Here is a 22,975-nt window from a genome sequence, read left to right as displayed (position 1 = left end):
TTACAAGAAATTCCGCTTTAGGTTTGGTATCAGATCATTAATTAAAATTTTTTGCTACTTCGAGAGTTGAAATAGGATTTTGAAATAGTAGGGAATCTTTTTAAACAGGGTAAAGTACCCAAACTTGTCTTGAATTCTGTTTTTAACCCACGACCCAAAAAGAGGGGCGTGATAAGTTTTACGTGTGCATCTGTGTATGTGTGACTTCGTTCGTGTGAATGTAGGTTTTTAAAAATTCCGTGGGAGCTCTTTGATAATCCGGGATAAAAAGTAGCCTATGTGTTAATCCAGGGTATAATCTACTTATCTGCATTCTTATTTTCAGCCTAATCCGTCCAGTAGTTTTTGCGTGAAGTAGTAACAAACATACACACACACACATACAAACAAACTTCATCGTTAAAATAAGTGCACCATCAACGTCAAGGTTATCATAATTACCTATTATTGTTGTGCCGTTAGTATTACTTAGTAAACCAAATTACAAGTCGATAAGATAAGTGAAAGGAACATAAATATTAATAAAATTGTATAACTGAGATGCCTACACCGACTGAGATAAGAGCTAATAATCTCAAACGGCTGAACAGATTTTCATCAAACATGAGAAAGACATGAGATTATCAAGATTAACAGGGCTCTCTCCGTCACTCGTTTCATACAATCGTAGTTCCAATTTCATTTGCAGACATGAAATTGAATACATGAAATTTTGCAGACATATTCTAGAAACTAGTATCTGTGTCTGTGGTGTTTTAGATTTTTCTAAAAATATGTAGTTTTAAAATTACAGGGGCTCAAAGATTTGTATGAAAATTTTTAAGACCGCGTAACTTTGAAACCGAATATTTTAACAGAAATCTGGAAAACCACAGATATTAGTTTCTAGAATATGTCTGCAAAATTTCATGGACTTTGGTTGCTTAATATTCAAATGAAATTGGAACTACGATTGTATGAAACGAGTGACGGAGAGAGCCCTCTTAAGCTGGCTTACAAATTAAAAAACCGGCCAAATGCGAGTCAAACTCGCGCACCGAGAGTTCCGTACTCGGGTATTTTTTCCGACATTTTGCACCATAAATCAAAAACTATTCTGCATAAACATAAATAAAAATGTGTTTTAGAATGTACAGGCAAAACCCTTTCATATGATACCCCACTTGGTATAGTTTTTTTTCTTTGAAAATTAAAACATAAATAATTTAATTTTTATTTAATAATGTAACCATAAATTCACGGTTTTCGGATTTATTCAAATTTCATGATTCTAGGTCAACGGGAAGTATCCTATAGGTTTTCTTGACGGACAGACGGACGGAGAGAAAGACAGACAGACAAAAAAATGATCCTATAAGGATTCCGTTTTTCCTTTTGAGGTACGGAACCCTAAACAAGCAGCAAACATTTCGGTCCATTCGTTTGAACGTTACGATGCCACAGATAGATACTTGCATAGACAAACAGACAGACAAGGCGGTCAAACTTATAACACATCTTTTTTGCAAATAGTTTCCTCTCATAAATAGTATGTTTTACGAAATCTATCAAACCATTCATAATAATTGATATTTGATATTAAAAATGCTTCATTTCTTGTCGTAGTTGTTCCTTACTGGATATGAAGTAATTAAGCCTGAGTTAAGTATCCCGAGCACAATCCTACATCTCTCCTGCAGCTTATTTTAATGCTTTGTCACTACAATGTCGGTTGTTCAACAAAGTTGTACGATAGACTAATATTTTGTTAAATGATACACTATATAGATTACCACTATGCCTTAATAATATAGAACTAAGGTAGTTTATAGCTTTAAAACTTTAAATACCTGGAGGCCCGTCCCACTCACTAAGGGATAAATGAAGATATTGAAAGGGAGCGTAAAGCGCTCACGTTTAGAAGTAATATGCTGGCCCGTAGATTCGCTCTATATGTTAACGAGGTTAAAATTACCTTTTGGTAAGGTAACTACTTACCTAATCTTTGCACTCCAGCGGTCTGTGGGTCAGCTATTCCAAAAAGTAATTAGGTATCAAAATTGCGACTCCCTGCCATCTACGAATAACACGGACATTTCGCATTTAATAAATAAACAAGTGTAAATTTAAAATTTATAACACCGCCTACAAATGAAGGTTACAGTAACGAGAAAAGAGCTGATAACGGCTTAACCGATTTTCTTGGATTATAGCTAAGAACATTCTCGATCAAGCCAACTCTCAAACAAAAAAAAAACTAAATTAAAATCGGTTCATTAGTTTAGGAGCTACGGTGCCACAGACAGATACACACATCAAACTTATAACACCCCTCTTTTTGGGTCGGGTGTTAATAAACTTACAATGGGTGATTAGTAGTAGTTAAGGTCGCTGCTTCGCCTGCGAGTATTTATATTTTTGAAAATTCCTTCGGAAACTCTTTGATTTTCCGGAGTAAAGCAAAGCCTACGTCACGCTTAAGATCGTTGATCCGTTGCTTTGTTGCGGCGTAATTGAAGGACAAACCAACAAACAAACACGCTTTCGCATTTTGTAGTGATACATGCAGGGTAACTAAGTGTTTTTTTCCAAAGCTGCGAACAAAAAGATTAATTAGTATAAAGCAGATAAAATTACGCCAAGACATACAGATTTATATTGACCAATAATAATATAGTTAGCAGAAATAAGGAAGATATCATTAGTACCTTTTAATTTTAATGCCGCCTTACATAACTCGCAGCATACGCCATGGCAGTGCAAAACACACTTGTCCGCATTAATTCGCAATTTAACAGGGCTCTCTCCGTCACTTAATCCATACAATCGTAGCCCCATTCTCATTTAATTACTAAGCAACTGAAGTTCATGAATATTTGCAGACATACTCTAGAAACGAATATCTGTGCTTGTAGTGTTTTTGATGTTTCGAAAAATATGTAGTAAAAAAAATTCGAAAAATTGATGATAGCTATAACCATTTTTGCTTTGTTGTAATCGAAAACAGAACACGGACGTCAACCAAGTTGACTAATTGCAATCATTTCTGACCGGCTAACATTGTTCCGCTAGTGGCTCAAATTCGCTGTCGCAGCAAGAACATTGTAAATTCAGCCAATCGCAACAATTTGAATTGGTTATCACGAATGTACCGAGCTAATAACCGAGAATGCACGAACCAAAGCTAGGGATAACAACAATAATATCTATCATACGTAGGTAGTCGACGGGGGATCGCCGAATCTTCGTTGAACTCCCTGGTGAGTGTGGACTGACCCTGGCTAGTTACCACTCTACCGGAACCGGTACCGCCAAGCAATTATCCTTCCGATGTAGCTGCGTAGGCGCCGATTATATTATGGGCTTAATAAAATTGCAGCACCCCTCCCTGGTTTGATTTCTCTTCAGCAAGAACACGTACTTACCTATACTTAGTTAGCAATAGGTTGACATTGCAATCGGGGTTCGAGATCAGTCGCGGAGGGGAGACGCCCCGCACACCCTCAGAGCGCCACCGGGATAGCGCGGACGCTGTGCAGGTGTACGGGGCGTCCCCACCCCGATTGCCATGTCGACCTGTCGCGAACTATACTAATTGATGAATACACCAAATCGGGGCCACCTTTACTCATGTGATGATGTGTGTGTGACTTACATTGCGGGTTTGAAAAATACTAAATCACTAAAACTACATGATAAGGCAAATGGTTATTGACCTTGGATAATAACACTTAGTTTTTTGCTAGCGTTCTGGTTACAGCCTGTAAGTATAGAGACATCACACTAATATTATAAAGGAGAAAGTTTGTATGTGTGTGTGTGTGTGTGTGTGTGTGTGTGTGTGTGTGTGTATGTTTGTTACCTTCACGCAAAAACTACTGGACGGATTGGACTGAAATTTTAGAATGGAGACAGATTATACCCTGGATTAGCACATAAGCTAACTTTTATCCCGGAAAATCAAAGAGTTCCCACGGGAATTTTAAAAACCTACATACACGCGACCGAAGTCGCGGGTATCAGCTAGTAGATAATATTAGTCTGAAAATCGAATTAAATTATTGAGATGTCGATAATAGGGACTAAAAGCGGTTATAGCTGGCATTGTCAGGGGTACAGAGTTCGATCCCGGGTACGCACCGTTTTCGGAATCATGTGCGTTATAGGTAATCAATGAAATTATATCTCTTGCTTTAACGGTGAAGGAAAACATCGTGAGGAAACTTACACACCTGAGAGTTCTCCATTATGTTCTCAAAGGTGTGTGAAGTTAGCCATCGTACTAGACTACTGCTAGACCCTTCTCCTTCTTAGAAAAGACCCGAGCTCAGTAATTAAACGAGCGATTGGTTGATGATCATGAAAGCGTTGGAGCTTTTTGCTTTTTCTTTAATTTATGGTAGGTATTGAGTTGATTAGTAGGTTAACATTTAAAATACGTGAACAAGCAGGTGCACCTAGTTTATTTTTATTTAAAAAAAAGACATTTATTAGTTAAAAGTACTCAACGTCGGAAATCGACAATACCAAGACGTGTGGTTTGAACCTAATTTCACCTACGTTTATATGAAACCCCTAATCTCGTGGATAATTCTATAATTGCCAGGTTCCTACTAGTTTACACGATCTAGGTTTAGAAAGTCTAAATTGGTTCTCATTCGCACACAGCGCTGGTCTCTCTATTTTCTAAGAGATATCTTGCCTATTACCTCCAAACAATTGCGGAACTAAGTGATAGCGTAACGGTAATTTCATTGTTTCAGGATTTGACAATGAAAATTGAACCAAAATATCACAGAACCAGGTGATGCCCATGATTTAATCCACGTGGGCTTGAGTTTTTAAAATCTCAAGGGGACTCATCGATTTTCCGGGATAAAAGTACTTAGCATATAACAGCTGTATATTGGATGGAAGCTATCTCAGTACCAAATAGATAATAATGCCCGCTTATTCATCCAATAAAAATCTACTGGGAACTTTCGATTTTCCGGGACTAAAAGCAGGCTATGTGCATCCGAATGTAAGGTAACTCTGTAGTAGGGTTTCCGATTTCTCGAGGTTTTTTAGTTCTCGGGTGTCGAGACTTCTCGAGCCTGATTTCTCGGGTCTTCTCGGGTTGTCGAGAAAAAATAAAATACGTCTAAATATTTGTTTAATTAATAAAAAGAGTCTTTAATTTAACTGTGTTTATTTTACATGAAAAAAATCAACATAATTTTTAACAAAAAAAACAAGTTCTCAATAAAAAATCAGCTCAAAACAAAATTGCTAACTAAAAACAATCATACTTCTTCTCCTTATCATAACTAATCTCATCTCACTAATCTGTAATAAAAAACAAAATCTCTGTTAACAATCAGCTTAAAACAAACATCTTAACTAAAAACAATCATACTTCTTCTTATTATAACTAATCTCACTAATCTTTAATAAAAAACAAAATCTCTGTTAACAATCAGCTTAAAACAAACATCTTAACTAAAAACAATCATACTTCTTCTTATTATAACTAATCTCACTAATCTTTAATAAAAAACAAAATCTCTGTTAACAATCAGCTTAAAACAAACATCTTAACTAAAAACAATCATACTTCTTCTTATTATAACTAATCTCACTAATCTTTAATAAAAAACAAAATCTCTGTTAACAATCAGCTTAAAACAAACATCTTAACTAAAAACAATCATAATTTTTCTCATCATAACTAAAGATCACTCACTAATCTCACTATGTGGGTGGTATGGTATCACAATTTTTGGCAGTTTTAATGTAATTAAATAAGAGATTAAGGCAAAAACAAAGGATACCGACAGACACGAGCCGTGCTGTCAAAGGATGCCGCTGCCGCCTCGCATTTACAAAGAAAGCTAAGCGTAAAAATGTTTATTTAAACTTCTCGATGTCTCGACTTTTCTCGAGCTGAATTTCCCGGGTACGAGACCGACCGATTTCCCGGGAATTCCCGGGACGAGAATTCCCGGGAACAAACCCTACTCTGTAGGTACCTACTTACCCACCAAAAATTAAAAAAAACCGGCCAAGTGCGAGTCAGACTCCTGACAGACAGACAGACAGACAACAAAGTGATTCCATAAGGGTTCCGTTTTTCCTTTTGAGGTACGGAACTTTAAAAACGGTTAAATAGATGGGCCGTGAACAGCAATTAGACAGACAGACAAACACGCTTTCGTATTTATGATAAAATTTTAATCGATGTTACCTAGGTAGGTACTTAAATTACATATGTAAGTCTCAAGCCCACGCCATTTTCTAGGTTAATGCGCTTCTATCTAGGCTAAGATCTAAACCCTACTAAGGTTCGCTCTATAGACGTTAGCATTAGACTAGACTATAGGTCTCTAAGGACTAGAGTCACTTACTAATCAAGTAAAGCTATACCTAACTTACCTTTGATTAAAAATTTAATGACGCTTAACGATTTGTATGAAGTTGTTCATTTAGATAATGTTTAACTTTCCAAGTTTATCTGGATAGGCGTTATCTCTGAGAGTTCTTCCCCGCGGGAACTCGAACTCAGAGTTCCCGCGGAAAGAACTCGAAGAAAGCGGTCCGAAGCTCATCAGTCACACCCAATTAGGTACTAAAGCTTTTTAGGGTTACAAAGGGTGCCAAAGGGGTTATATTAATAACGCTCCGCTGTCCGTCCGTCTGTCCGTCTGTCAGCGGGCTGCATCTCGTGAACCGTAATAGGTACCTACAGAGTTGAAATTTTTACAGAAGGTGTATTTCTATTGCTGCCATATCTAAAAACAAATAGCTACTAAAATTTTCATGAAAATTTTAATAATTTAAAGTTTTAGGTATATCTTATACGCTGGTAGTGTACGGAACCCTTCGTGTGCGACTCCAACGCGTACTTGACCAATCTTTTATACAGGTATTTGATTTAGTTCTATGTCTATCTCATTCAAATGGCATCCTTTCAAAATAATACTTTTACTTTTTACAAACTATAACTATTACCTATCAAAAAATATCAATCACTACAACGGATAACCATGTCAGATCGCCACGCCCGCTCACACCGTAATAGGTAGATATACGGTATAATAACATAGTAATTATATTATTAACTTAATACTTGGCCCACCCATGCGAAGTCAAGACAGGTTAGCTAGTCTAAAAATTAAATGGAAATGTCTTTTTGTAATTTCAAAATAACTCCCTTTATATTATCTTAATCAAAGCCAATTAATCCTTTTCCTTAGATTATTTCGTCATCGCCGCCTGTTTGTCCAGGGTTATTTTCGAAACAGTTGATATGAGTTTTACGGAACTTTCAGTCAAATGAATGATTACTTATGGAAAGGATACTTATTTTGGATACTTATTTTTTTAATCAGAAAAACAAAGAATTTATTTAGAAACAATAAAAACCTAAATCCACGAGAACAAAGTCGCAACACAAAGTTAGTCTACCTAGTTTAAAGTTAGTCAAAAAGCGCATCCTATAATAATCCTGCTCAGAAACAAAACGATTACAAACACATTATGCAACACTAAAAATGAGCATCAATAAAAAAATCATAAACTCGTTTTGATAGACACGTTCATTTGAATGGAAGTCGTTGGCTGTATGCTAGACATTTCACGGTAAATTGCACTCAATATCTAAGCATTAGACACACTGCCACTGGGACAAAAACTCCATACCGAAATAATATTTACTTATTTGCTGAGTCAGCGAGTTCGTTTGAAGATTACTTATCCCGACTTCTCAAGAATAGGCTTACCTACTCTATTAATAGACTAGGTATGAATGCATCATACGATAGTAAACCTTCTTCGTCTTTAATGACTTCTAAACAATGGTGAAAATTGCAGTTCTATCCACATAGTTCAGATGTTATAAGGCTATTGAACAACGATTGCGAATTTAGTCAATAGGCTGTACAGTTTTTATAAGAGATTCAACAAGTGTTCTGTTTATTTATTTATTATCTTTAAAACCTTAAACCTAAACTTCAATAAAATAAAATGTTGCGTCAGTATGTTTAAACTAAAACTCTAATACTTCCAATATTCCAATTTTCATCGACAGATCGAATAGTTCTCAAAGAAATTGCTGTGCATAATAGTATTCATTTAAAATGCAAGATTATCATAAAAACTTAATTGCTTATATTACTTCCTAAAACCGACTAAAGATCTGCATAAAAAAGACTAAGTATTTATAGATGAGATTTAGCAATTTCCTGACGCAAATAAAACTTTGAACTGGGGAAGCTACATTAAGTAATAGGTACGTCGTAATAGCACAGTAGTATAAATAGATAGGTTGATTAAAAGTCTACAGAAATTAAACTTTTAACTATTTATTTATCACTGGAAGTTCATCAGTTATTTTTATTAGACAGTCACTTCCACATATCGTAAAGATACAAGCGGCAGAAGACCGTGTTCTGTTTTTTTTTTTTTTTCTTTAAATCTGGCTTTACTCTGATTAGCCAATGTCAAGTTTGTGATATTTTCAAGTTATTGAATTTATACAAGTATGGACTCCGTCTGCGTCGGCGCCCGCCGACATACGCACGGCGCCCCTTTAGAGCGCTTCCCAGTCAGTTCCACCACCAAAAAATACCAACTAACACAAAAACCAGCCACTCTTATCAAAAAAAACACTCCAAATAAGCACAGCACGCGCGCCAGCAAACGCCATCACAGACGAAGTCCCCGTGTTCTGTTGAGACTCTTGCAAATGCATAAATATGTCCGGCTTTGGGTGTCTATAGGTTGGTTGACGCACGGGTACTTAATGGATTATTTCAGTATTAATCAGAATCAGTCAATATACGGCGGAAATACTCGAGTTGTCACTTGTACTCTCTCATTTAAGATGAAAGCAATAGAGGCATTTTTGATTGACACATAAGATTTATCTCGATTTGCAGGCCTATTCCGTAATTATAGTTCAGTGGCTGCTGTTTAGTTGTCCATTACGGAAAATGTCCTGTAAATAAGAGTCGAGCTATTTGTTATTGAACTTCGACAAGCAACTGAGATGATATGATAGTTATGCAATGGACCTTTTATTGAACTTTTACACCTTCTAGGTAAGAAAATATCACACTGAAAAAAAAAAAGTTTATATAAATAGTAACTCTAGTATAAGAGAAATTTAGCTCGCACAGCGCTGTGGCCTAAAATTTAATAACGACCTCTCTTTCTATCGCGTAAATTCTTGCCTTGTTTTTCTCTTTCATAAGAGATAGACGTGACAGCCGTCGAAAGGGTGCCCCGCAGTAGGTATATTTCTCGGGCCAAGTGACCATCATCATTTCTCGGGTCAAGTGTGATCAGGCTGGGTTCACACCCAACCAGATCATGGATGGGTATGGACACCGTATTGGATACTTTTTGCAGTATTTACAACTTAATAGCCACTGAAATATAGAATAGGCCTGCTGTTTGATGATAGATAAATAACAATCATACCTAACCCGATATGACAACTACGCATAAATTATTTTGTTTACGTTTTGTACTAATAAGAGCGAAATAAGATTAATGTTAGAGTCCCGCCTACTTTCACTTAATCTACAGAGAGCAATGGGCTAGAAACACTTCACTTGTATGTTACATAACTTACATAATCATATCTTATCGGATCCTTACCGAGCGGTCATCAGTTCACATGTCAATCAATCACCAACCAAAGAGTTACTCGCATTTTTTTGATCACTTGATTTGTCAAACCGGTTGATCTCTCTTTGGGTTCCGTACCTTAAACAGAAAAACGAAACCCTTCTGTCCGTCTGTCGTGTCTATCAAGAAAACCAATAGGGTACTTCCCGTTGACCTAGAATCATGAAATTAGGTAGGTAGGTAGGTCTTATAGCATAAGTAAAGGAAAAATCCGGAAACCGCGCATTTGTGATTACATCACAAAAAAAAATGTGGTCATGAACAAATAATTAAAATTTAAAGTACTTTACTTGTAAAGTAAGTAGCTTTACTTGTACATTCTGAAACAGATTTTTATTTATTTTTATGCATTATAGTTTTTCATTTATCGTGCAAAATGTCGCAAAAATACCTGAGTACGGAACCCTCGGTGCGCGAGTCTGACTAACACTTGGCCGGGGCGGGTCACTAATTTGTTTAATGAATCTGTCTCTTCCGTACTTTTAATAGTCTGTCTGTTCATTAAATAGGTAGGTATCCAATAATATGGTTTGTCCACGGGATTTACAAACCACAAAACTGATTGAAGTCTATCTTTCGCAGTTCGGAACCTTATTATAGTTAAGTACCTATTTAGACTTAAGACTTGCTTCAACTTAGATCAAAATCGATCCATTAGATCCTACCCACTTACCTAATCCGGATTACAGATGCTCAAAGCTAACGTATAAGTTTTAGTGCATAACATTCTGCGAAGGCACTCGCCGTGATATTTGCTTTATGTATCGACTGTCATGTCAAAAGTACGATTTTAGTTTAACCCGTACTTTTGATATGATAATTAACACAGAACAAAATATCACATCACACTAATATTATAAAGGCGAAAGTTTGTATGTGTGTGTGTGTGTATGTGTGTGTGTGTGTGTATGTTTGTTACTCCTTCACGCAAAAACTACTGGGCGGATTTGGCTGAAATTCGGAATGAAGATAGATAATATCCTGGATTAGCACATAGGCTACTTTTTATCCCGGAAAATCAAAGAGTTTCCACGGGATTTCAAAAAACCTAAATCCACGCGGACGAAGTCGCGGGCGTCAGCTAGTATTATTATATGGCAAGTGCGTAATCAAAATGAATGCATTATAACTATCTCGACCTCCGTTCAAATATAACAAGATAATTACAATACTTACTCAATAATTACCTGCTACCATTCGGTGTCGAGACCCTTGGTCCGTGGGGTCCGCTATAAGCATCGATGTGCTATAAGGCTTTTTAGGGAAATATCAAAAAGTTAGTCGACATCACAGGAGACCGAAGAGCTGGCAGCTACCTCGGACAAAGAATCTAGCCATTCAAAGGGGGGACGCTGCCAGTATCTTCGGAATCTTGCCTAAAGGGACTTCATTTAATAAATTATTTTAGTTATTATATTATATTTTTTAAGGTTTTTAGTTTTAGGTTCATTGTTTTAATAATTTAGATTTTAGATGTTCTGAAATTAAATATGTTTTAAGTATTACAATATAAATTGTTAAATATACCTAGGTATTTAAGTATTTTATCATGTGGAAAGTGGAAACGTAGAATCTCTATTTTGACTAAGTATATTCAGGATCGTCTAAGTTAGAAGGACCAGGAAAGGACCAGGATAAATAAAACTTTTTTGACGTGTTATGTCAACATAATGTGTGTCAGCGTACCTACTTCCATTTTTCGGAGACGGGAGCGTGACGATTGTAATCATGGAACTAGGAATTATCTTAGCGAACTACTATCACCAGTCGACCAGTCACCATACTCGAAACAGCTAATAGGTATAACTGAATATTACAAAAAATATGGCAATGATTTTTATAAATCTTATCAATTTACAAGCAAACATAATATTTTATGGTTTATTTAGGTCTGTGACTTCTGTGTGACCAAGTTTCTTTCTTTTTAATGATTTCTTTATTTAGATACAAGTTAGCCCTTGAGTGCAATCTCACCTGGTGGTAAGTGATAATGCAGTCTAAGATGGAAGTGGGCTAACTTGGAAGGGATTTGACAGTTTTTCTTTGGTTTTTTCACGGCATCTTACTGAGATGCCAAATCGCTTGGCGGCACGGCTTTTCCGGTAGGGTAGTAACCCACGGCCGAAGCCTCCCACCAGATTTAATCATAACAAAATGTCGCATCTTGTCGTAATCGTATCGTAAGGTAAGCAGTCACGTATCGATCTATCCCACTGGATGCAATGTTTGTACGCGGAAGACAAACATTTAACTAGGTACTACAAGTTACAACTACAGTATTGGGCATTGTTTGAAGTGAGACATTGAGTTGACATCGAATTGTGCGTTCAATGACACTCACATGACGCTGATCAGCGGCGGGGTGATTTACTTACTCAGTGTTTAACACTGAAGGATAGTCACCGAGTTTACTTGACATAAGTTGGCTTTACATTGCTGCTTCACTGTGTGGTATTAAAATATTCTTCATAGAAAACCTTCAATGGATTAAAAATAAATGTCAAATGAGCTCGGTGTTAGACACTGAGTTAGCGAATCAGTATTCAGGAATTCAAGATAAGGTTCTAGCAAAAAAAAAAGCTAAAATTAATCAGTGTTATCGGCATTGGTTTTAACCGATAGCCGTCCACATCTGGACATAGGTCAACGATTTCCTCATATTATTATCACGGTCTTGACCTCTAGCGTTCAGCGGCTCTTGTCATCTATCCACTTAGTGGGGGTTTCCCATTAACCTTCTTTTTCCAGTATAGGGTTGTCAAAATATGTCCAGCACTTTGGGACCTGAAAATCTGTTGGTTAGATATGTGACCCGCTCATTACCAACATAACAAGTGTAAATTAAAAATTTATAACACCCCCGACAAAGTATCTGAGTTTTCCAAAACATCATTTTCAAATAAATAATTATGAATCAAGGCAACGTCCATCTTGACAGCTTGACATATTTTGTCAATTGACATAATATTATGAACCTAACGGTTATGTAACCTTCTTTTCTACAAGAAAACTAGAAAAGAGCTGATAACTCTTAAACGACTGCACCAATTTTTTTGGATTATAGCTAAGAACACTCTCGATCAAGCCACCTTTCAAACAAAAAAAAGTAAATTAAAATCGGTTCATTCGTTTAGGCGCTACGATGCCACAGACAGATACACAGATACACAGACACACAGATACACAGATACACACGTCAAACTTATAACACCCCTCTTTTTGGGTCGGGGGTTAAAAAAGCATTAAAATCAATCGTCGTCAGCCTCTGAACCTCCACTGTTGGACATGGGCCTTCCCTATAGAGCGCAACCACACCCGGTCCTCAACCTTGCACACCCAGCCACTTCCCGCCAGCCTCTTTATATTATCGTCGGTTTACAGTGCTAGACCGACCATCGTGGTTGTAATCAATCGTTCATCTATCCATACTTTAATATTATAAATGCGAAAGTGTGTCTGTCTGTCTGTCTGCTAGCCTTTCCCGGCCCAACAGTTTAACCGATTTCGATGAAATTTGGTACAGGATTAGCTTACATTCCGGGGACGGACATAGGCAACTTTTTATCTTGGAGAAGCAAAGAGTTCCCACGGGATTTTATAAAAACCTAAATCCACGCAGCCGAAGTCGCGGGCATCATCTAGTAATATGATAAGTGGCGTACATATAGGTAGGTACTAGATAGAATACTGGAGGAAAATGGTTCACTGCCGTGATGACGTGTTAACTAATGTGAGTTCACCTTTACAGTTCTTATTGAAGTGATTTGAGTTTCCAATTTATGTCGCCTTTGTCTGCACTTCCAAAACATCACATTATAACCGAGTTATTACGTAAAAGGCCAATAGTGAAAATAATTACGTTCAGTCTGATAGGTATAGTGTTTCAATCGCAATAAATATTTTATTTTTATTTGTCTACGAACTACTCTCGACTTCGCGTTAGATCACCTCGCCGTTAGATTTGAATAACGTAACAAGTAATAAAAGATTTGAATTCGGATGTAGTAACGCCAACTGTCTCAATTTCTCAGGACACATCCTAAAACTATACCTTATCCGTGAATGAAGTTGTATAGCGCTTTCTCTATTACATAATCCCATACAAATGATAGAAACACAAACCAAACACAAACCAATCACGAACATGTATTCAAAAAACATTAGAAATTCAATTAGAAAACAATAGTTTTGTTTGTTTTTGGTTGGTAAGTCAAAATGGTTAGCACCCACTGAGAGTTCTGGCTCTATCATTAGTATAGAATTACATAATTTATGGTGATAATGATGTAGTTTTATTTTGATTAGGTACTTATCTAAACAATTATTATTGTATCCCATTTTTTGATACTAGAAAATGTTCACCCTAATACATAGATCAAATTATAGTTTTGAATAGAAAGTCATAACGCCAAATGTGTTTTTTAAGCATTTTTTAAATATATAAACTAGAACGCTTACTTTCATATTATGTATTCCATCTTCACATAGACAATCTAACGCAATGATGCTCAATCTCACAATAAAAAGTTCGTAATTCCTCCAACGGTGACGTCGGACGCGTACGTCGGTCGCGCTGACAAAATATGGATCGGGTTGACAATATGAATATACCTAAACCTATGTTAGATGGATTTGTTGATAGTCTACGCACGTCCTAACTCCTAACCCTCTCCGTCAGTTTTTATAGGTATCTATGCTTTGAGCATTGATTTGGCGTTGGGCAATGTACTATGTACTCTCTGGTAACATTTAATAATGGTGGTACATTTTATAAAATAATTGCAAAGTTAAATAAAAACACACTAAATTGTATAATCTGAGTTTACCTTTTTTATACAAAGAATATTAGCCATGCTAATCATGACTAATACTCCCCTTTCCGCGAAAGCTTGTGCCAGGAGTGGGTACGACAATAGTGCAACGGGTGGGATTTAAACCGCTGACCTTTCGGAATTCAGTCCGCTTCTCAACCTTGAGCTATCGAGGCACCTTTAACACTACTTACGCGCGACTGATTAGGTACACGACCAATTTTAAGATCGGAATTTCAGAAAAACTGGAAAATACTGAGCCCAAGGCGGGTCAAGTTCGTCCGTTGACTGCGACGCGTTCAAAACTATCATCACCATTGTCATAATCATCAACTCATAGCCGGCACATTACTGATCACGTCTCTCCTCTCATAATGCGAAGGATTTGGTTATAGTCCACCACGCTCCCCAAGCGCAGACTGACAGACATCTTTGTAAAGATTATGGAGAACTCTCAGGCATGTAGGTTTCCTCACCATCCATCGCCGTTATCAAAGGTGAATCCTGCTGATCCACACTTGGCCAGCGTGGTAAGACAATGACCAAAATCCTTCTCATTCTGCGATAAGACCCGTGAAATGAGCCGGGGTTGAGTTGATCATGATGGTGGATTGGTAGGTGTAGTACGCGACAGATCAAAATGGCAAACAGGGTAGGGACGCCCAGCACATCCGCACATCCCCAGCGCTAACCCGGTGCGGCAAAGCGCGGGTGCGGGTGACGTGCGGGTGTGTGGGGCGTTCCCCCGCCTCTTACCCCGATCGCCATCTCAACCTGTCGCGTACTATAGATATAGGCTAGCCAGTAGCCAGTAGCACAATACTAAGAGAGCCATCAAACGTATTAACTTGAATGGTGTACATTCACAAATGCAAATTGCTATGTGCACGGCCGTAACTGTTATGACTACATTAGCGATAATTTGGTGGAATTTACCCCCGCTCGTGCGTAATAATGTACTTACCTATCTACCCAGACACCAGAGATAGTTTGATTACTTAATGCATTTATTATACTTATTTAAAATTAGATTCTATTTAATACTATAAATCCTAAAATATCAAAATTACTAAACAAAAATGTCATCCAAACCACTGTAACGAGGTAGGGTGCCCAGAACGCTGGCTGCATTACCTCGTTGAACGCTGACCGAGGTAACCGCCAGACCTCCGGTGACCCGTGGAATCCACGAGACGGGATGACAGGGCCTTAAAAAGAATAGCATCTTCGCCCCATGAACCCATGCCATGATCTCCATTCTCCACCCCAAAAAGCATTTTAAACACAAGCAAAATTATTATTCTACTGACGTCCGCGAGTGTCAGGGTGGAGTAAGGTTTTTAAAAGTCCCGTGAGAAGTCTCTGTTTTCTCGGGATGAAAATATTATGTCCTGGTCAAGATCCTGGTTTACAATACCTATGCAAGTTATATTATGCGCTGTACGTAGTAAATTTCATCAAAATTGGTAAACCAGATAGGCCGTGAAAAGCTAGCAGATAAACAGCTGCACTTTCGCATTTTTTTTAGGTATATCTAACGAGCGACCCGTCCCCACTTCTCACGGGTACTAGCTTATTACGATTTTCAGAAAATATAATTTAGCCTATGTCACTCAGGAATAATGTAGCTTTCTTCTGGTGAAAGAAGTTTCAAAATCGATTCAGTGTTTCCAGAGATTACTTCCTACAAACAAACTTACAAACTTTACCTTATAATAATAATGGAAGTATAAATATTATAATGGAAGTATGGTGAATAGGACTGATTCATAGCTCCATTGCTCTTTACTTGAGTGGCTCCATGGGATCATAAAATATCAAAGGATATAATAGGGGACATAATACGGGATAATAAGTATCAAGTACCTACCTACAGATTTATCTAATGACTTTCAAATGGAAAAACTTGGCTAAATTAGAGCAAATAGATAGCCCAGATCTTAATTACTTTGGAAATTGGAACAAACTTAAAGGTTTTCCTAAAATTCTGACTAAGTTTATTTGCTTTTGTAGGAAGCTCTGGGACATTAATGAATTTTACTTAAGTAATTCAAACGAGTTAAGTAAAAATGAAACGTAAAAACCAGCGTAAACTTTTTATAAAATGAAAGCTTTTATTAAAATATCTAGGTAAGTGCTACCTACTAAAAAGGAATGGATAAGTACTTAGATTTTGATACTACCTGAATAATAAATATCAAAAGCTTGAAGCTTTGTTTGAATAGAATAATATTTAAATGAGCTTATTCAAGGGGCGGATCAACAAATTCCTGAAAGGCCGGCAACGCATTAGCGGCGATAATCACTTAACATCAGGTGAACCGCCTGCTCCTTTGCTCGCTATTTCATTTAAAAAAATATATAATATATATATACATTATGTTTATGTAGGTAGGTAGTACATATTATATGAAAGAATAGAACAAAAGATACTTTTTAATTAGTCCATCTATATAATTATATGCTTAAAAATAATATTAGCGCCATCTAGTATATTACAAGTGAACTAAGACATCTCAGAAGTGAACCAAGCAATATGGTTGGTTGGTTCACGTCTGAAATGTCATTCGTCAAATAGTAAGGTCTACCAGCAGCGTAGTTTATAGTATTTAAACTAGATGGCGCGCCATAAAAAAAAAACATCAAATTAAAATAATCGAATAAAAAGATTACTATAATTCGACACTCTGTTTTAAAATATTTTTCAATGAATTAAAAAACAGTAACATTACAGTAGTTTATTTCAATACAATAGATTATCTAATTGGTTTTTTCATCACCACCATCGTCATCATCATCGTCAACCGACCGACGCGGAGGTCCACAGCTAGGGATACTAGGGCTGAAATCTATAGAATGCACTTTAACTTTGGTCTGACTGAGAATACTGTTACAAGGAGACAGCGTTACATCGCTGGCAAAGTTAAACAGAGCTTATATAGATCTCAGCTTAGGTCTCTTGCAGGGATTCCCACACGCCAAGGTCTTGTGCCGCCTGAATCCAGCGGCCCCCTGGAACTGTCCGGTAGATTATTTTGACGACTCAAAAGCACTTGTAAACGTTTATTTGAATAAAAATCTATTCTATTCTATTCTACTCGTTTCGATGTCGTCTGGCCATGTAGTGGGGGAACTTCCAAGTGGGGGGTCTTCCAATGCTTTCGGTGCAAGGTCACCATTCTAACACCTTGGTACTCCAACGTCTGTCGGTTGAGCCATGTCGGTTACTCTGGTTCATTTACCAGACCTCCTGATTTCGTTCGGGTTAACTCGAAGTATAGCCTTTTCCATTGCCATGAATGAGTGACTCTGAGCTAACAGAAAAACAGACACACTTTTTCCCGCAACTTCATCCGCGTGGATTTAGGTTTATTAAAAATCCCGTGGGAATTGTGACTTTGCTGACTAAAAGTCTGCTTTCGTAATGAAAGATTTTGTCAAAAACGTTTTAATGGATAGGCCGTGAAAAGGTAACAGACAGACAGATACACTTTCGCATTTATACCTACCTAATATTAGTGCCTACCTATCTAACCTATGGATAGTATGGATATTGCCTATTAGTATGGATAAAGATTAGCACGGACTGTTAAGGAAATGCCCGGTTTTTATTGACTTATTGAAAAACATTAATGAGGAAAACTATTTTGTTATGAGTTGTTATGACTTACAGAGAAATTAGGTCTTTATTCCCCTTTTAAGACCAGCCAGGGACTTAACCCTCTGAGGATTTTTCATATAAATACTTCGAGATTAATTAACAGAACAACAAATCCTGAGTTAGCGTTGTGGAGTCAACAGTTCAGTTGTGATAAGCTTTGTGAATAATCTGGTGAGTTCAATGCATTTTTACTTTTGATAATATGTATATAAGTATCCATGTTAAGTGTTCACTAGCAATAAACTTGAAGAAGTTAGTACTAGCAAGTTACTGCGTTGTGTAGACTCTTGCAGCAAGTCAACTTCTGCAAGTTTTGTTTACTAAGGTGTATAACTAAGATAACTTCTGCAATTTCTTGCAGTACCTACTTAGTCAGCTTTGTGCACTTTGTACCTACTTTCGTTTTCATCGTAACACGACCTCCTCTGACAATAAGTAAGGCTTAAGCCATAGTCAACCACACTGGCAAAGTGCGAATTGTCAGACTTCACAAAGGTTTCTGACATAGTACCATCGTAATAATTAACGTAGACGTAAACACAGGTGGAGCACTAGTCATAAATTGTAAGCGACAATCCAGTTATTGTAGATATCTTACGAAGTGACGTGTTCCGAATGGAAAAAACTCCTTAAAATTAAATATTTTTTTGTAAAAAAATCTAGTTTTCTTTAGAATTATTTATTGCACAGTGCACACACAAAGTTAACATATTCAGAACACAGAAGAAACTATACATGAGGGTGCAAAGGCTATTAGGTATTATTATTATTGCTAAAGCAATCTCTTACAAGCAACCTTTGGTGCAAGATTAACTATTTTTTATAAAATAAAATAAAGGAACGTATTTTTCAGATCATCAACATGCAGTCAACTATCATCATCGGATTTGCGTTATTGGCGTGTGTGTACGCGCAGGTGTCACAGCCTCCCCACTACAAAGAGATGTAAGAAATGGTTTTGGTATAAAATTCTTACCTTGACTAAGTATACATATGATATTTTGGTTTTTTTTTTTGTTTTTTTGTTTATTAAGCACACAATACAGATAATGACAATAATAATACAATATTACAATAAAGCCATGAACAAAAAAAAACTAGCCACTCTCCAAAAAAAAGTGTGTACATATGCAGTCAATAAGATAATGGACGTGGTATTAGAATAATGCAATTAAAAATTGAATTGTGTTGTTATTAAAATAAGGAATTTTTCATTTGTATTGGTTCTTAGCATCCTTTTATGTCTTATCGGCTGCTGCAAAGGAAAACTTGCAGCGTGCTACTGCGTCAAGTTTTCCTTTGAGATATAACTCTAAGTCCATTTAAGTAGTAGGTATAAATGAAGTTGATTTAGCAAAAGTGACCTGGCCACGGTAGTTTTGTGACTGAAAAGCTATTTAAAAAGAGCAGGACCTGTTTAGATGTAATCGCATTGTATTCTAAAAAATATTTTAAAACAACTCAGGTAATATTATTATGAATATAGTAAAGTCTAGATTTTTTATTCATACTTCCAGGTATCCAAATCAGTACCAGTTCGTCAAGCAAGCCCGTCATCCCCGTGACGTCACATGGGACAAACAAGTTGGAGACGGAAAAGTTTTTGGCACTCTTGGCGACAAGCAGGACGGTAGTGTCTATGTAAGTAAAATTCAGGGTTATTTATCCAAAAGTAATCATATTCGAGCAACGCAATACTTTTTGAAATGAAATGAAATGTTGTAGTTTATTTGTTTGAATATGGACAAGGAATATGACAAGGTGTCAAAGTTTTCGTCCCCTGCTCTTGATGTGTAAAGAATATTACCCACTAATGCCCTTTAGCCAAATTATTTGAAAAACTAAATCAAAATCGGTTCATTCACAGATACACAAACACACAGATACACACGTCAAACTTAAAACGCCCCTCTTTTTGGGTCGGGGGTTAAAAAATAACTGTTATACAGAGTTTTTAATAACTGGCATTTGTAAATTGTATCCTACAGGGTAAATCCGAGTCTTCGTATCGCATATTTTTGGGCATATTCTCTAGATAAATAATGAATCTTATTATCTTATTATCTTATCCATTATAAATCCCCCTTAACCCAAGTACTAATAAATTGAAGGAAAAGAAATTACCTAGGGTCTATTTACATATTTTCGTGTCCTTCAGGGTAAAGCTGGGTATAAGCAAGACTTCTTCAACGACGAAAGGGGGAAACTTACTGGTGAGGCGTACGGTGCCCGAGTGCTGGGTCCGAATGGAGACAGCAGCTTTTTAGGAGGCAAAGTCAACTGGAACAACGCTGCCAAAGACGCTGAAGCTAACTTGGAACTGACTAGGCAGATCCATGGAAGGACTGGCGTAAGTTTGTTGAATTCTTTGAAAAGTTTTAGAGATTAGTATTTAGTAGAAAGACTTATCAAATTATCAAAGCATATTATTGGCGTCACTCAGAAAAGCAGGTATTATTTAAATATTTTTATCGAATTATTGGAATGTCCTCTCCAAAACCAACACAAAAAAACACAAGTTTAATGTGTAAGGTTATCCGAGAGTTTTAATCTAAACAAACTAATGCCAAAATAAATAATTTAATTAGAGCGTGATTGCTATCACAACATCTAATTATTCAGTTCACAATCCAAATACCGAAAATATGCGATATCGCTCCGAATCTCAGGAGGAGACTGAACTCAAACCTTCAAAACACCCGTATTTATGCAAGTTCAATCTTGTTGGCCTCCTAGTAACAGATTGTATGACATCGAATGAGCCAAATATCGATTTTACCAAACTACCTTCATCAGCTAAATTAATAATTTTATATTATTTTTGACAACTCAAATCAACTTTTTAAAAATAACCTTACAGTTCGGCCGTCCTGAATTTAACACGCCCTCGTGTTTCTAAATAATCTTGTCATGTCAGTCGCGGGCTTCCTTGCCCTAAGTCAAATCCAAATCATGGGCTATCCTGCCCTCCGTCAAATCATTAAAACCTACCCCTGAACTGCCGAACTCTCAGTTTTAATATCAAGTCAACAATAAATCCAAACGACTAACTTCTCATTTGATGTATACAAAATCTGAACCACTCATTGCAAATTACTTTCCAATTCACAAAAGACTAAATTATTTAAAAAAAAAAACTAAAAATTTTAATCACCAAATCAAACTCAATAAAAATTTTAATCAAATGTGGGTTGTTTACAAAAAGATACCAAAGCGAAATTAAGACAACGTGAGACACATCCCGCTTCTGAATTATTGGCGTCACTCAGAAAAGCAGGTATTATTTAAATATTTTTATCGAATTATTGGAATGTCCTCTCCAAAACCAACACAAAAAAACACAAGTTTAATGTGTAAGGTTATCCGAGAGTTTTAATCTAAACAAACTAATGCCAAAATAAATAATTTAATTAGAGCGTGATTGCTATCACAACATCTAATTATTCAGTTCACAATCCAAATACCGAAAATATGCGATATCGCTCCGAATCTCAGGAGGAGACTGAACTCAAACCTTCAAAACACCCGTATTTATGCAAGTTCAATCTTGTTGGCCTCCTAGTAACAGATTGTATGACATCGAATGAGCCAAATATCGATTTTACCAAACTACCTTCATCAGCTAAATTAATAATTTTATATTATTTTTGACAACTCAAATCAACTTTTTAAAAATAACCTTACAATACACTGCCGTGCTACTTGATAGTCAGTTAGTTGAATTGAAGAATTCGCTGAATGTGAAAGGCTCTGGATTAGGTATGGAGGCGTTCTTTTGAAAAAGGAGATCCTGCAAAGAATGCAGACAGGCAAAACGAAAATATAGTCTCACAATTACTGTTACGAGATGCAGATAGGAGTAGATGCTTATCAGAAACAATAAAAATCTTACTTACAAGATTTTTTGACTTTGACTTTGACTTTGCTTAGACTTAAGACACTGTTAAAACGAGACAGCGCTATACCGCTGGCATAAATCTGTCTCGTTTTAACTGAAACTTAAGGCTAAGCAAAGACAAAGTGTGGTCTATAAATTTCAAGCTCAGGATCTGTTATACAACTTCATAATATCTAACGAATAAATTGCGATCCCTGTCATATTATTATAGCATGTCTAGCTACAAACGTAAGATTTCGGATTTTTTAATTTTCTTCTTTACTTCTAGGCACAGGCCGACTTTTCCAAAGTCTGGAATCTGGATAAGAACACACGCATCTCAGCGGGTGGCACCGTTTCGCAGGCTGATCTTGGACGTGGAAGACCTGACTACGGCATCGGCGCAAAATTCGAACACTTCTTTGGCGGTCATTAATCTCTTTTCTGCAGTATATCTTCACTAAATAGCATTTATAAAATCCCAAGCCGAGTTAGCCTGTATTTGCTTATTAGTTCTAAACATCTTAATGAGACATTTCACCAGGAATATATTTTAATTTAGTAAATACAAAATAACTTGTGACAGGATCCACCTGTGCAAACAATAATATAAGTTCACTTGTTGTTTATAAATGCTATACTTACTACCTAATTTAGATAGAAACTTGTAATAGTATACTGTGTTACCTAAAGTGTGTTGATTTAATTTTGTGATTAGCCTAGTCATTATTGGTTAATAAAGATAATTTTTGATGATATTATACCATGTTTCTCTTCTTTTTAAAATTTTTAGACGACTTAAAGCTAAAGCTGTACTCCTAAATCTACCTAATATCGTTTTATACTTAGATATTGATCGAAATCAATATCTGAGTTAGTTATACTGAAATAATTATGAAAGGTTGCCAAAAATTGCTTACTGCTATCTGCTATTGAACCCCGAACAAATAATAAATTAAAAGCACACAATAGGTA

The 22,975-nt window shown here is 36.5% G+C and overlaps 1 protein-coding gene across 2 annotated transcripts; it reads left to right on the top strand.

Moving 5' to 3' along the window:
* The first annotated feature begins 18,176 nt into the window (after positions 1-18,176).
* Positions 18,177-22,761, top strand: LOC123865012 (gloverin-like). Of its 2 annotated transcripts, XM_045905825.1 has the most exons (6): positions 18,177-18,294; positions 18,977-19,068; positions 19,641-19,764; positions 20,282-20,473; positions 22,290-22,467; positions 22,498-22,761. In XM_045905825.1, the coding sequence occupies exons 2-5, from the start codon at positions 18,986-18,988 to the stop codon at positions 22,434-22,436; spliced, it is 546 nt and encodes a 181-aa protein (XP_045761781.1). In that variant the 5' UTR covers positions 18,177-18,294; positions 18,977-18,985; the 3' UTR covers positions 22,437-22,467; positions 22,498-22,761. The 2 variants fall into 2 exon arrangements, with proteins under 2 accessions (XP_045761781.1, XP_045761780.1); XM_045905824.1 differs by having other exon boundaries at positions 22,290-22,761.
* Positions 22,762-22,975: the final 214 nt, after the last annotated feature.

Source organism: Maniola jurtina, chromosome 5 (genome assembly GCF_905333055.1).
Source record: "Maniola jurtina chromosome 5, ilManJurt1.1, whole genome shotgun sequence".
In the NCBI taxonomy this organism is placed as follows: domain Eukaryota; kingdom Metazoa; phylum Arthropoda; class Insecta; order Lepidoptera; family Nymphalidae; genus Maniola; species Maniola jurtina.
This window is presented reverse-complemented; position numbering and strand designations above follow the sequence as displayed.

What these genes read in the sequence shown, in the direction of transcription:
- LOC123865012 (XM_045905825.1), top strand. Translation starts at nt 18,986, where the DNA reads ATGCAGTCAACTATCATCATCGGATTTGCGTTATTGGCGTGTGTGTAC. An exon ending in CCTCCCCACTACAAAGAGAT is followed by an intron (nt 19,069 to 19,640) that starts GTAAGAAATGGT and finishes TCATACTTCCAG; the next exon opens with GTATCCAAATCAGTACCAGT. An exon ending in AGATCCATGGAAGGACTGGC is followed by an intron (nt 20,474 to 22,289) that starts GTAAGTTTGTTG and finishes CTTTACTTCTAG; the next exon opens with GCACAGGCCGACTTTTCCAA.